General features: G+C 46.5%; 2 protein-coding genes across 4 annotated transcripts in view; both read right to left on the reverse strand.

The window, feature by feature from the left end:
- GNB5 (G protein subunit beta 5) overlaps nt 1-2,534 on the reverse strand; it is a 43,541-nt gene extending 41,007 nt beyond the window's left edge. Inside the window, exon 1 of one of the 2 annotated variants that reach the window (XM_067747346.1) lies at nt 2,292-2,534. In XM_067747346.1, the coding sequence (XP_067603447.1) occupies nt 2,292-2,403 (112 nt within the window). In that variant the 5' untranslated portion in view covers nt 2,404-2,534. Of the gene's footprint in view, nt 1-1,787; nt 2,066-2,291 lie in introns of those variants that run through there. The other variant, XM_067747363.1, reaches the window with a different exon arrangement.
- Nucleotides 2,535-11,615: 9,081 nt separating this feature from the next.
- MYO5C (myosin VC) overlaps nt 11,616-13,493 on the reverse strand; it is a 118,120-nt gene continuing 116,242 nt past the window's right edge. For both annotated transcript variants that reach the window (XM_067747322.1, XM_067747331.1), the window contains one exon: nt 11,616-13,460. In XM_067747322.1, the coding sequence (XP_067603423.1) occupies nt 13,308-13,460 (153 nt within the window). In that variant the 3' untranslated portion in view covers nt 11,616-13,307. The remainder of the gene's footprint in view (nt 13,461-13,493) is intronic.

Below are 13,493 nucleotides of genomic sequence, written 5' to 3' on the forward strand. Positions count from 1 at the left end.
AGGAGACAGCAGCAGGGAGAGGGAGATCAGTTGAATGCTTGGAGCCTCAAAGGAACAAGGGCTTTACATGAGAGTGGAAGAGAAGTGGTCCGGAAGATACAGAGGAAATAAAGGGGACGCTGACCACATGGCTTCTGGTCTTTTCTACTCAAAAATTCTAACATATGAGGGTGGGGATCAATCCTTCCACTGTGGGTCCAAAATTTGGCCCTGACCTCTGACAGCACTGCATTCTCTGCAGGACAGAGGTTCCCTGTTGAAAAGCTGCATCTTGACCATCGCTCTGCCTTAGGCAATTTACCAGATTCACAGACAAGCCTGAAAAATATCCCAGTGGGCAGCCTTTACTCTCCACAGCGTTTCTGGAGAGTGCCCTCTGCACTGAGCACTAAGACGTTTGGCAAAAAAGCTGAAGTGAGGATGGGCTGGAGCTCTGATTGGCTGGGCTGGAATCCTGGGTCCACTACTTACTAGCTGGGATCTTTCGGCAAGTCCTTTCACCTCTCTGTGCCTCAGTTTCCTCGTCTGTAAAATGGAAAAACCAGACGACCTACCTCCGAGGCACTAACACCATGCTTGCAGCATCGTCACTATCATCTGCAGAGTGTAGGAATTTGCAAAGGGAAATGGGGCAGACCCATTATCCATTCCCTACTTCTCTGATAACAGAACCCAACTTTGTTTGGGGATGGCAGCGTACTCAGCTCACTTCTCCCTTTCTCAGCCTCCCTTGCTGTAGCCATGTGACCTAGTTCTGGCCAATGAAGTGCAAACAGAAATCTGTTGGGGAGAAAGGAGGTTTCTGAAAAAACTTTTGCCTTCCTGAAAAGAAGGAGAAACAGAAGCTGGTGCCCACATTCCCCCTTCTTCCTGCCCTGGATACGGAGGTGATGCTGGGCGCTGTGGCAGTTATAATCATGGGGCAAATGCCAGTGCTCTGAGGTAGTGGAGACAAAAGAAGCATGGGTTCCTGAGAGCACACCGGGCAGCTGAACCAAAGCTGACAATCGCCTACCCTTGTCCTTGTTAAGAAAAGTAACTCCCAATTTGCTTAATTACTTTATTTGGGGTTTATAGCTAATTGTAGCTGAATACATTTCTAAATGATATAGGGGCTTAGCCTGCCTCCTACAAAAGCACAGCACATTTGAAATTCAGGTCACCTGCTTCTATCAAGTGATTTTTTTTTTTTTTCCCAAAGAAAGGAATCAGGTGCTAAAGGACCTAGCATAAACCCCGTCTTTCTTTTCCAAAGTGAATGTAGAGGGGTGGTGCCGAAAGAGCAGGATCACAATGTATAGGTGTGCCTGAGAACACCACGCATGAGGAGGCCCTGTTCAGCAAAGGGGAGCTGCCACCCTCAGGGCTGAAAAGGAAGCAGATGAAGCCACTTCCCCAAGCCTGGCCTGAGCCCAAGCACTACTGAGCACAAAGCATCCCACAGAGTAAGGGGAAGCTGATCCCACTAAGAGTCATGTAACCTGGCTATTTAACTGTTCCCTCACAAAAGTCACAGACCGGTTCTGAATTATGGTCGTGGTCAATAATGTAAGTTTATTTAAGATTGCTACTGCTGTTTTATGCTAACCACACCTCATCCATCCAAAAGCTTCTTAAACAGCCTTAAAGGAACTAAATGTTTGGATTTGGTAAGCTCCTCTGCTTCCCTTCCCCCATCTGGCTCTCCACTCTCGGACTGGAAAAGTGAGCTTTTATATCAGAGTCTGGGTCCTTGCAAAAGCAAAACTGAGAAAAGACAACAGTGATGGAGAAAGTAAAACGCTTACCAAAAAACCCTGGAGTTTACCCTAGGCCGCGTCCACAAGAGCTCGCTGCGCTTGCCCTTGCTGACAACCAACCCCCGCCCCGCCCACCCCGCTCCGCTGGGGAAGGGCAAGAATGAGCTCAGCTTGCGTCTCCCAGGCAGGCAGGTGATGACCGTAACTGGTCCCACGATCCAACGTCAGGAGGACAGCGGCCAGGGGCCGCCCCCGCCCAGAGGCGGGCTGGCTTCCACTAGCCGGCAGGGGCTCTGCGAGGTGCCGGGAGCCCGCGAGCGTCCGTCTCGGGTCCCCCACCCGCGCGTCCGGGGGCTCGGGCCGCTACCCGCGTCTCATTTGGCGCCCGGGCACCGGGGCCCTCATCCAGGGCGATGGCGCGGGCCTGGCTTCGGGCCCGGGCCGCCCCCCTCCATCCTCTCCCCCTATCCCCCCCGGGAGCCGGAGCCGGTCTCCTTTCCCCGGCCCGCCTCCCGGCGCGCAGACCCCGGCCCCGCCCCGGCCCGCACTCACGCTCCACGTCGTGCAGCTTGGCCCGCTCCTCCTCCAGTTTGCCCTTGAGGCTCTCGGCCTCGCTCTTGAGCGACGCCAGTGTCTCGTTCTCGTGCAGCCCGTCTGTTGCCATCTTCGAGCGGGGACGCGGCGGGAGGGAAGCGGGGATGCGAGTCAGCGGGCGGCGGAGGCCGGGCCGGCGAGCTTGCGCCGAGCCGCCACCGGCGCAGCTCCAGCCGTCTCCCCAAGCGCGCCCCGCCCCTCGGCGCTGACGCCGGCTGCTGAGAGCCGGGCGGCTGCGGCCGATCCCCTCCCCCCTTCCCCGGACGTGTCCGCGGGTGCAGAGCCCTTGCGCAGTGCCCTAGGCGAGGCCCGAGTTAGCGCTGCAGCGCACAGCACCCGGGGACGCAGGGAGTGTCGCGCCCATTTTGCGGGTGGGAAAACCGAGGTTAGGAGGAGATACGTAACTTGCTGAAGGACGCGCACTTAGTGAGGGCCAAGCTGGGATTCCAACCCAGGACTGCCCGGCTCCTGGGAGCTTGGGGAAGTCCCAGTGACACAGCCCTTGCAACACCCCTTTCCCCCAGTCCCTCGCACACATCTCCCGTCCTTGGTCGCTTCTGCCTGCCGAGAGAGGAGAGGTTAAGGGGGCCAGGCTCGCGCCACTGGTACCCGGTCTGACCCCGGTAGCTCTGATGCTCCCCCTACAACGAAATGAAAACTCTCCTCGTTTATTGACTTAAATATACAAAGCTAGTTCTGGCTTCTGAGAAGCTGTGGGGTCTTTGCCCGTTCTTGGTTTTGCCTTTCTTTTATTCACTCGGGAGTTAAGTCCCTGGCAGCAGAAGGAAGTGGTGGTGGGGCCAGGGACACACAGGGACCCAGACTCGGGGCTTCTGAGCCCCTGCCCAGTGATCTCAGACATATCACTTCTGAGGCAGCTTCCTCCACCTTAGAATGAAGGGTTGCTATAGTTCCCTCAAGGAAGCAAATTAGTGACTTTGTGGCAGACTCAAGCATCCGTTCTTTCCAGTCTCTTTTCATGCCAGGCACGGTTCCAAGTGCTTTACATTAATAACTCACCACAGTCACCCTGAATGGGTACTATTGTCACCTCCATCTTACAAATGAGGAAACTGAGGCACAGAAAGGTTAAATGATTTGCTTAGTTCACACTCCCAGAAAGTGTCAGAAACACCTTCCTCATAGGATCCTCATCAGGAGTGACTACGCAGAGCATTCAGAGTGAAGCGTGGCATACAGTCTGTGCTGGTTGTTATCATTAAGGCTGCCTGGTACACTCGAGCAATTCACAGGAAGTAATTTAAATGAGACACTGGATCATGGGGGACACTCCTCCCAAGGGTCATCTCAGAAGACCTGGGAAGAGCAGCATCCTCTCATCACCTCCTCAGGCTGGCACCTCTTTGCCCACCGTGGGATGTGTGTGTCTGCCTCAGGGGCTGCCTGTTTGTGAAGACCTGGGGTGAGTGGAGCTTCATACTGGTGTGTGCCCTCCTCTGAAGGCTCTTTGTGTAAAATAACCCCCAAACAGCCTCCAATCTGGAAACTTTACCATCTAGACATGAGGCCATGTAACTTTTCAATGGCTGGCAAAGTTTGCAAAGTGCCTTCCTGTGGTTTGCTGTTCACTGCTTTTTGTAAGTGAGGAAGCTGGGGGTCAGAAAAGTTGAGATCTGCTACGTTTCAGCAGTGGTGGAGTTACAGGGTTGCCCCTATCCATGAAAAGTGTCCACAGGGGTCTGTGTCTACACAATCCCAAACACCTGGATTAAAAAGTTAGCTGTCAGTCATTTAGATGTCTGCACAGTCAAAAGAATCTGTCTGAATATTTGGGAACCCCAGGTGCTTGTGGTGGAGAGAGTTGGCGACAATCCTCTGAGAATATCTCCAGGCGGGGTTCTGACCTGGGAAGAATCTGTGATGCTATAGAGGACCTGACATCTGGGATTCTGGGCTCCTTCTGTCCACAGAGGAAGTTGTTTCAAAAGGAGAAGAGCTGGATTAATAAATAGCACTGCTGCAGGATGGTAGGGCCATCAAAAAGCAGGTTTATTTTAAGAACTGAATGTGCTCAGTTTGCAGATCCAAGTTTAGAACACAATGTGCTGCAGGTAGAAGCCCATCACACTGAGCCTGAACCCCGTGACATCAGGATTACTATGCTGTACCAAAGCTTGTGTGCCACCTGAGGCTGCTTACTTGCAATTTGCTTTATAGGAATAATTTTTTAAAATGTGATCACTGCCAGGGGTTACAGTGGGACCAAAAGGATGAATATGGTTTTTCCTCTTCAGTTGGATAAAATGTCAACGTTATCTTTCCTCCCTTAGATGTGTTTTGTTTTTTGTTTTTTCATCGTGTCCATGATCGGGATTTCCTACTGAGCTTGTGGGGAAGAGTGCTTTACCACTTGTGACCAGGTGGGGGCTCCACACGGCTTTGCAAATCCTCTGAGACAGGATATTCCTAATGCCTCAGCCCGGCTGTGGGCATTTCTGCTGCAAGATCTGAAGCCTGCGCAAAGCCATCTCTGGTGAGGATTGATGTGTGTACTTTGAAAAGTGCCAGGTTTTGTGTTCAGTGCTTACCCTCGCTGAAGGCTTAGACCCAAGGAGCACTTTTCCTTGAGGCTGATTTTGCTAAATACTGAGGCCCTATATGGTTCAATCTTCTGCAGAGCTGTTCCTAAGGACAGCTGGAACAGGGCCTTTGGGAAGGTGCTCCCCGGCTCTTTATTTACCAGAGTTCCTTTTAGCTTGCTTGCTTGCCAAGCAGACTAGGAGAAGACAGAAGAAAAAAGCATTAGCTCTAAAAAATAACAAGCTAAAACATTTATTGAGCACTTCCTCTGCTGGGTATTGTTTTAAACATTTTCTCAAATAAACTCACTTTTGTTTCTCCCAAAACCCTATGAGACAGATGCCATTATTGTTGTTTTACAGATGGGAAACAGACCTCCTGGGAGAGGGGAGGTCCATTGGTACAAGGCCTCCAAGTAACATAACTGGGAGTTGAACCCAGGCAGTGAGAGCCCAGAGCCCACATCCTAAATCCCCACACTATACTGTCTCACCCAGCCTGGGTGTGCTGCAAGTGTGTGTGTGTGTGTGTGCGTGAACTGATTCTCTGGCAACCCACCTGTCACAGGGCCCTCACATTAGACATTGTTTCAAGACAGGTAATGACTTAAAGTTTTAAAGAGCAGCACTTACAATTTCTGCACATGGTGAACAGTAGCTGAGCTGTTGAGATTTCTTGAAAACTGGTCTCAGAGCCCGTTGTTTGAAACATTTGTCACAGGAGCCAAATACGTTAACGAGAAAGGTCTGATCACACATCTTTTACCCAAGATGAAGCTGAAAAAGAGGGAGAGAAGAAAAAGGGATGTGTGTGTAAGTAACTTCACCTCTCTGAATCTTTGTTTGCTAGTCTGTCAAATGGGTATCTTGGAATCTACCATCACAGGGGTACCAGGGGAATTTTGAGGGACAGCACAGGAAGCGTTTAGCTCCAGGCTGGAATACAGAGCTCCACAGATGTTATGCTGCCCTGTGGGTGGCTACAATAGCAGCCGCCACCACAGCAGCGGGGGTGGGTGGGGGGGGATGAGGCTGGAGATGAGGAAAGAGCAGAGAGGAGCCTATGGCCACAGTTCAGACGAGATGAAGGCATGAACTAAAGCAATGCTCTGGGGTCTGAGGGGTTGTGGTGCCGCTGTTGGAGAGGGAGGCCAAGGGGGTAAAGGTGGGAGGGAGCAGCCATTGTCGCCGAGCCGATTTAACAGGCGTTCCAAAGAGTGGGCCATGTCAAGGGCAAAGAAGAGAACCGCTGAGTGTAAAGATATTGGGGCCCTGGTCTGAACATTTGGAAGAGCCCAAAATGAGAGGGATGTATTTGTGGGGCAGGTGGCAGTGGGGACACTGCTGAGGGGGAATGTCTACCAGAGGTCACCATGGGGCTGGGGAGAGAATGGGGAGCTCATGAGTTGGGGTGTACTCCTACAGCCAAGGGCCGGCTGGCGGAGTTCTTGAGATCTCTGAGGAACGAAGGAGTAGAGGGCAGTCTCCTAAGGATGAGAGATCAGGAGGGGACCAGCTACTGATCACCTCGAAGGGCTGGTCCCTGACCTCTCACAGCCACCCTGGGAGGGAGGAAGGACATCCGTGTTACCACAGAGGAAATGCTGAGGGATTAAATGAGATCAAGGTCAGTGACGGAGCCTGAATCTGTATGTAGTGGGACTCCACAACGTTTACCACAGAGCTAGACCATCAAGCCGCTCTGCTTTGTCCCAGAGGGCGAGTTAAAGACTGGCAAAGGGCCTGCCCACCCGAGCCTGGCCCGTGCCAGGGCCCTAGTAATGTTGCCCACCTCCCGCCCCCCACTGCCCAAACCTGCTAAGGCGGCCAGTCACGGGGTCGTGCTGAGGACTCCAAGTAATAGCATTAGGAAGGTGAGCCGTGGATTTATTCAGCAAGGGAGCGACGTCATTCAAGTGGATTATTCCAGCATTTGCACTTTCAGAAGTAGGTCAGAGAGACAAAGTACAGCAGGAAAATCAACTAGGTTAAGAGACTGTTATCATGTTCTGGGAAAGAGGAAATAATGACTGGACAGAGTAGCAGCTGCAGGAATGGAAGGCGAGAGGAACCCGAGGAAACAAGGGCAGAAGGAATAAAAGGATGACTAGGAATTATGGGAGATCGACCCCTACAAAGAGAGAAGTAGAAAAATTGCCACACAGAAAGACAAATATCGTATGATATTACTTACATGTGGAATCTAAAAAAAAGGGGTACAAATGAATTTATTTACAAAACAGAAGTAGAGACATGGATGTAGAAAACAAACTTATGGTTACCAGGGGATAAGGGGGGAGAAGGGATAAATTGGGAGATTGGGACTGACATATACACACTGCTATATATAAAATAGATAACTAATAAGAACCTGCTGTATAGCACAGGGAACTCTACTCAATACTCTGTAATGGCATATATGAGAAAAGAATCTAAAAAAGAGTGGATATATGTATATGTATAACTGATTCACTTTGCTGTACAGCAGAAACTAACATAATATTGTAAATCAACTTTACTCCAATAAATATTAAAAAGAAAAAAAAAATTGCCAATATTCCAAATCTGGATAATTTTTTTCTCCCAAACTGAATTTTAATTTTTTTCAAATTATAAGAGCTGTACATGTTCATTATAAATAATTGGAAACAGAGGAACATGAAGAAGGAAAATCAATCACCTACATGCCCTGTCCTAACAAATAACTGACCTGTGTTAGCATTTTATGTTTTCTTCTAGTATCTTCATAAGCACTTATGTGTATACATTAAAAAATTTGGGATTACATGCCATACGCAATTTTGAACTTTAGTTTTTTGCTTAATAGTGTTTTCGCCTTTGCATGTCATTGCATATTCTTGGAAAACACCAATTTTTAAATGGAGACTACAAATTTTGAATTATATCAACCTTAAATCATATCGCATGGCTAGCATCTTAGATCTGGTTGGTTGAACATGGGCAAGCTACAAACTAAAGTTGGAAGATTATAGTATTTTTAAACTATAAACATTATACATGGTTGTTGTAGAAAGTTTGGAAAAATCAGAAAGGTATAAGGAAGAAAACAATCACCTATAAACCCATTGCCCAGAGAGACTCCTTTTCACATTTCGGCGTATGCAAGAATAGATTTTTAGGACCAGGGGTCATACTGATCATGTACACTGTTTATATTTTTACATCCTGGTGTTTTTCATTTATATTTATAACATGGGCTAAATTTAATTTCAGTACATTCTATTGTACTTATTGACAATAATCCTTTTTATGATGAGGGAATTTTTCAAGCTAGAGCAAATGCTTCAATGGGCATTTTAACAAGCTAAAGATAAAAATACCCCATTTTAACAAGTTTTGACATGAAGTTGTTTTGCAGTAGGAGTTCCCTAACCCTAAGGCACGCACAAAATTTCTTTGAAATGTTTCACTTAAACAGATGTTGCAAAAAATCACCAAAACCCCCACTACCCCATGATTATTTTTAAAAAGTCAGTGCCAAGATAGAAAATCAAAAGTGAAAATCCCCACTATCTGCCCTGCACTCAATTCCCTGAGTTAGATGGCTATTCTTCCAGACTTTTCTGATGTCATAGACAAAGCTTTGTTAGTTATATAAATGCGGCTGTTAGCTACTTGCTTTTTCACCTAACTTTATTGTGTTAGTGCTTACAGAGCTATCTGTTTTTTGGTAATAGCTTCAGTATTATTTTATCCTATGGAGTAATGGAGTATCATAATTTAATAAACCAACCTCCTACTGGAGGATATATAGGATAGGATATATTGGATATATAGGATAGGATAGGATATATTGGATATATAGGATATCACCAGTTTTCACTTCAAAAATAATGCTTCATTGACCCAATTAAAAATGGGCAAAAGTACCCTCAGACTTTGCTGGTGGGAATGTAAAATGGTGCATCCTCTGTGGAAGACAGCTTGGCAGTTACACAAAAAGTTAAACAGAGCTGTTACCAAATGACCAAGCAAATTCACCCCTGGATATATCATACGTTCACATAAAAATGTATACACGGATATTTGTAGCAGCATTTAACACAAAAAGTGGAAACAACTAAGATATCCATCAACTGAGGTATGGATAAAGAAAATGTGGTCTCTTCATACAGTAGACTCTTCTTTGGCAATAAAAAATGATGAAGTTCTGATATGTGCTATATCATGGAAGAACCTTGAAAATTTTATGCTAAGTGAAATAAGCCAGACACAAAAGGCCACAAATTGTGATTCCATTTATACGATAAGTCTGGGACAGGCAAATCCATAGAGACAGAAAGTAGATTAGAGGTTACCAATAGGTGGGGGAGAGGGGGTTGGGAGTGACTGCTTAATGAATACAGGATTTCTTTTTTGGGGTGATGGAAATGTTCTGCAATTAGATAATGTACATTCTTGTGAATTTACTAAAAACCTCTGAAATGTATGCTATAAAATAGAGAGTTTTATATTGTGTGCAATCATATCTCAACACACATTATTTTTTAAGTGCGCAAAAGACTTGGACACTTCACAAGTGCAGATATTCATATGGTCAATAAACAGATAAAGAGGTGCTCAACATCATTAGGCAGCAAAGAAACGCAAGTTAAAACCACACCGTGAATCCACCACTTACCCACCAGAATACCTAACAGTAAAAAAGACTGATGATGTGAAACGTGGGTGAGAATGTAAAGAACTGGACCTCCTCTGCTGGTGGGCGGATAAATGGGTACAACCACATTGGAAAACTGGTTGATAGGACCTACTATAGCTACACATACATATAATTCTATTCCTTGATATATACTCAACAGAAATGCATACTTATATCCTCAAAAAAAACCCCATGAACAAGAATGTCATAGCAGATTTATTCATAATAGCCCCAAACTGGAAAAACCCAAATGTTCATCACTATACACTAGATACATAAATTGTGATATGTTTAAGTAATAAAAAAGAATAAACTGCCGATACATATGGCAGTAAATGGATGAATCTCACAGACTTAACTAAAATTATGTAATGTTTAGTGTCAGAAACCTCTGTCTATTCCATAAGCTGCACTCCAAGGTTTACGTTAACATGTGAAATGTTACGTGGGTCAGTTTTTTTTAATATCTCTTTTTTGGGGGGCCGCACTGAGCGGCAGGTGGGATCTTACCCCAACCAGGGATCGAACCCCGTGTCCCCTGCAGTGCGAGTGCAGTCTTAGCCACTGGACTGCCAGGGAAGTCCCATGTGGGTCAATTTTTAACAGATTAAATAATTGTAAATATGCTTAATTTTCCCCTGATGCCAATACTAAATATATTTTGAAAACAAAGCACCTATTTCAAAAGATACGCATATGTATTGTGGAAAAATTAGAACATACAGACTAACTACCATACCACCCCTCACCCATACTCTTTACCACACAGAAAGACCACAGTCAACACCTTGGTATGCACACACCTGAACAATTTTCTGAGCATTTAAGGAAGCCTGAGTATTCTAATTTAATGTTAACACATACATACCTTCCAGGGACTCAACACATGGAACCGATCAGCAGAACGGTGAGAAGTTAGAGCTGTAGCTCCAAGTGCTAAGGCAATTACATCCCGTCTAACTAATCTCCTTACCTGGGCTTGACAGCTCAGCTGCTCCCTTCCTTCCCACCTGCAGCTCCGTGTTCACGTCTGAAGCACGCACTGCAGTTTGCATCACTCACTCACCCCTTGAACCTTCTGACCATCCATGCTGCCGGGTGCCCTCAGAACCCCCGTTGACCAGTTTCTAGGGCTCAGTTCTCTGCCCTTTGCAGGAAGCAGAGTTCAGCAGGGTTGGCCCCCGTAAATTCAGACCCCGCTTTACTGAGCAACCCTGACATTCACCTGTAACTGAAGGTTATCAGCAGCTCCTGCCTCTTCACAGTCCTCACCCCACCAGCACCTCGTTGTTTTGGCCACTCTTGCTACATTCAGCTTCGTAGAGCTGATCAAGACTGTGGGGCGAGGGCTCCCCTGCCCCCTTCTCCATGCATAAACTTTTCAGGCTCTGCAGGTCCCCCCGTCTCCAAACAGGATCTACTCCTTCCCAGGACTGAACCCTCACGAGCCCTGCCGTCTCCAGTAGGACTCTGCCCCTGCAGCTCTGCTCGCCACGTCAGGATGCCCAGAGGGTGGTGGAGGGAATGGCCAGCGTTACTGTCTTATAGCCCAGGATAAATGCTGTCAGACAGACAGGAGCCCTGAGTTACAGGTGCCAAAAAGGAAGGGTGATGGTCTCTGTGGCATAGAGGAGACCAGGAAGGGGCATGGAGAAGGCAGTCCGTGTGGACCGAAACCCAGCCAGCTCTCCACCAAGTAGCCCCTCATTCTGGCACAGTCTGGGAGCCCCATGCAGACAGAGCCTGAGCCAGGGCTGAGGGCATATTTACTTCCTCTCTAAAGAATTTTATATGTTTTATGAGATATTATGTGATGCTTTTTTTTTTTTTTGCGGTACACGGGTCTCTCACTGCTGTGGCCTCTCCCGTTGCGGAGCACAGGCTCCGGACGCGCAGGCTCAGCGGCCATGGCTCACGGGCCCAGCCGCTCCGCGGCATGTGGGATCCTCCCGGACCGGGGCACAAACCCGTGTCCCCCGCATCGGCAGGCGGACTCTCAACCACTGCGCCACCAGGGAAGCCCTTATGAGATACTATGAATCTATAAAGATTCTAGCATCTTCAAGTATGACCCTTAAAGAAAGGCATAAAACTTGTGCACTTAAAAAAACTGTAATCTCCTAGCAATTAAAAGAATCTGACCCAATTCATTTGGTAATTTATTTTGATTAAAATGTCACAAAGTTCTACTTCTTATTTCTTCATATACAATGTATCTAAATGAACTAAATTCAATCATTTGTAATATGAAAAGACATTACATATTAGTAGGGTGATGTTGCTTCATAATCATGTATTATTTCCACTCCTAAGATACATGCCCATGTTACAGAATCACAGCTGTGGCCTGTGACTTTGGGGTGATGCAGAAGAGGCCACAGGCCAGGAGTGCTTATCAAATGATGTTTTACGCTCTGAAAGGAAGAAAGGAGAAAACTTGGGGGGAACAAGTAATAGTTCCCACAAAACTTGGGAAACAGATTTCTCAAAAGGAGGACAAAACAGATTTCTCAAAAAAGGACAAAATTCTTCAATTATTCTTATGAGATCTTAAGATTTGAATGCTGATAAGACAGAGAAAATCAACTATGTTGCCTTTTCAAACTTATTTTTTTAAGTTATTGTATGAAAGATATTAAACAATGAAAAATTATGGCAAATATGCTGGCAGATAAAGTTTAAAGAAATCTTCTGGAGGACGAGATGATTAAATAATTGTAAATTGGCGTGGAAATTAAGCTTGAATGATATATTAGTTTTTGTGGTTTTTTAGTAAATTTATTTATTGTATTTTTTAATTTTTGGCTGTGCTGGGTCTTTGTTGCTAGGTGCGGGCTTTCTCTAGTTGCAGTGAGCGGGGGCTACTCTTTGTTGCAGTGCGTGGGCTTCTCATTGTGGTGGCTTCTCTCGTTGTGGAGCATGGGCTCTAGGCGCGTGGGCTTCAGTAGTTGCGGTACGCGGGCTCAGTAGTTGTGGCTCACGGGCACTAGAGCGCAGGCTCAGTAGATGTGGCGCACAGGCTTAGTTGCTCTGCAGCATGTGGGCTCTTCCTGGACCAGGGATCGAACCCGTGTCCTCTGCATTGGCAGGCAGATTCTCAACCACTGCACCACCAGGGAAGCCCTGATATATTAGTTTTAAATGGATATATACATAAAAATACTTCTATGATTCATTTCAGATTGAATATTCTCTTAAAAATTGGAGGGGCCTGAAATAAACATTTTTTTATGGAGGAGCGTTCTTAGTAAAAAGAGTTGGTAAAACACCTCTGCCCCCATCAGGCAGGCATGGGGTGAGAGGACTTTGACAGGCCGCCATGGCCAAATGGGATTATTTGGAAGACTCAGCCCGAGAACCCATTTGTGGCTTCATAAATGTATCTGGGCTTCACACGAACTTTAGAAAACTTAGGATAAACTGTGTCCCTGGGTCTCACTCCCTCTGGGTGGACCGCTGTCACAAAATAGATCTAGACAAGAGGCACCTGGCAGAAAATACGAGACTTGCAGGAATTCTAGTAAAAGCTGGCTGAGATTCCAAAGGTAGCAGTGGCCTTTCCAACCTCAGCTGGCGTGTGTTAATTCTTACAAGATGACAGTGGCAGCACCATCACCACGCGCGAGAGATGTGGCCCATTTGGGAGAATTCTTATTTTCTTCCTTAAATCACATTCCAAAGCATTTCCAGTTCCAATTAATAAGCCACATCCCTCTATCTGACCTTCATTTAGCTTTTGAAAGAAAAGTGCATTTATTCTCTTTTTTCCTGCTATAATCTATTGAGAAAGCCTAGTTTGAAACTGCTGGGGATCTGGATCATTTCCAGAGCATGTGGAGAGGGGGTAAAAGGAAATGTGACTTGAAAGAGATACTTGGTATCCAACATCAGGTGTGATGAATCCTCTCGGCTACTGAGGAGAGCCTGAAATGAAAACCAGAGGAAAAATGAGTAAGG

The sequence above is a fragment of the Pseudorca crassidens genome, chromosome 1 (genome assembly GCF_039906515.1).
Source record: "Pseudorca crassidens isolate mPseCra1 chromosome 1, mPseCra1.hap1, whole genome shotgun sequence".
Classification (NCBI taxonomy): Eukaryota; Metazoa; Chordata; class Mammalia; order Artiodactyla; family Delphinidae; genus Pseudorca; species Pseudorca crassidens.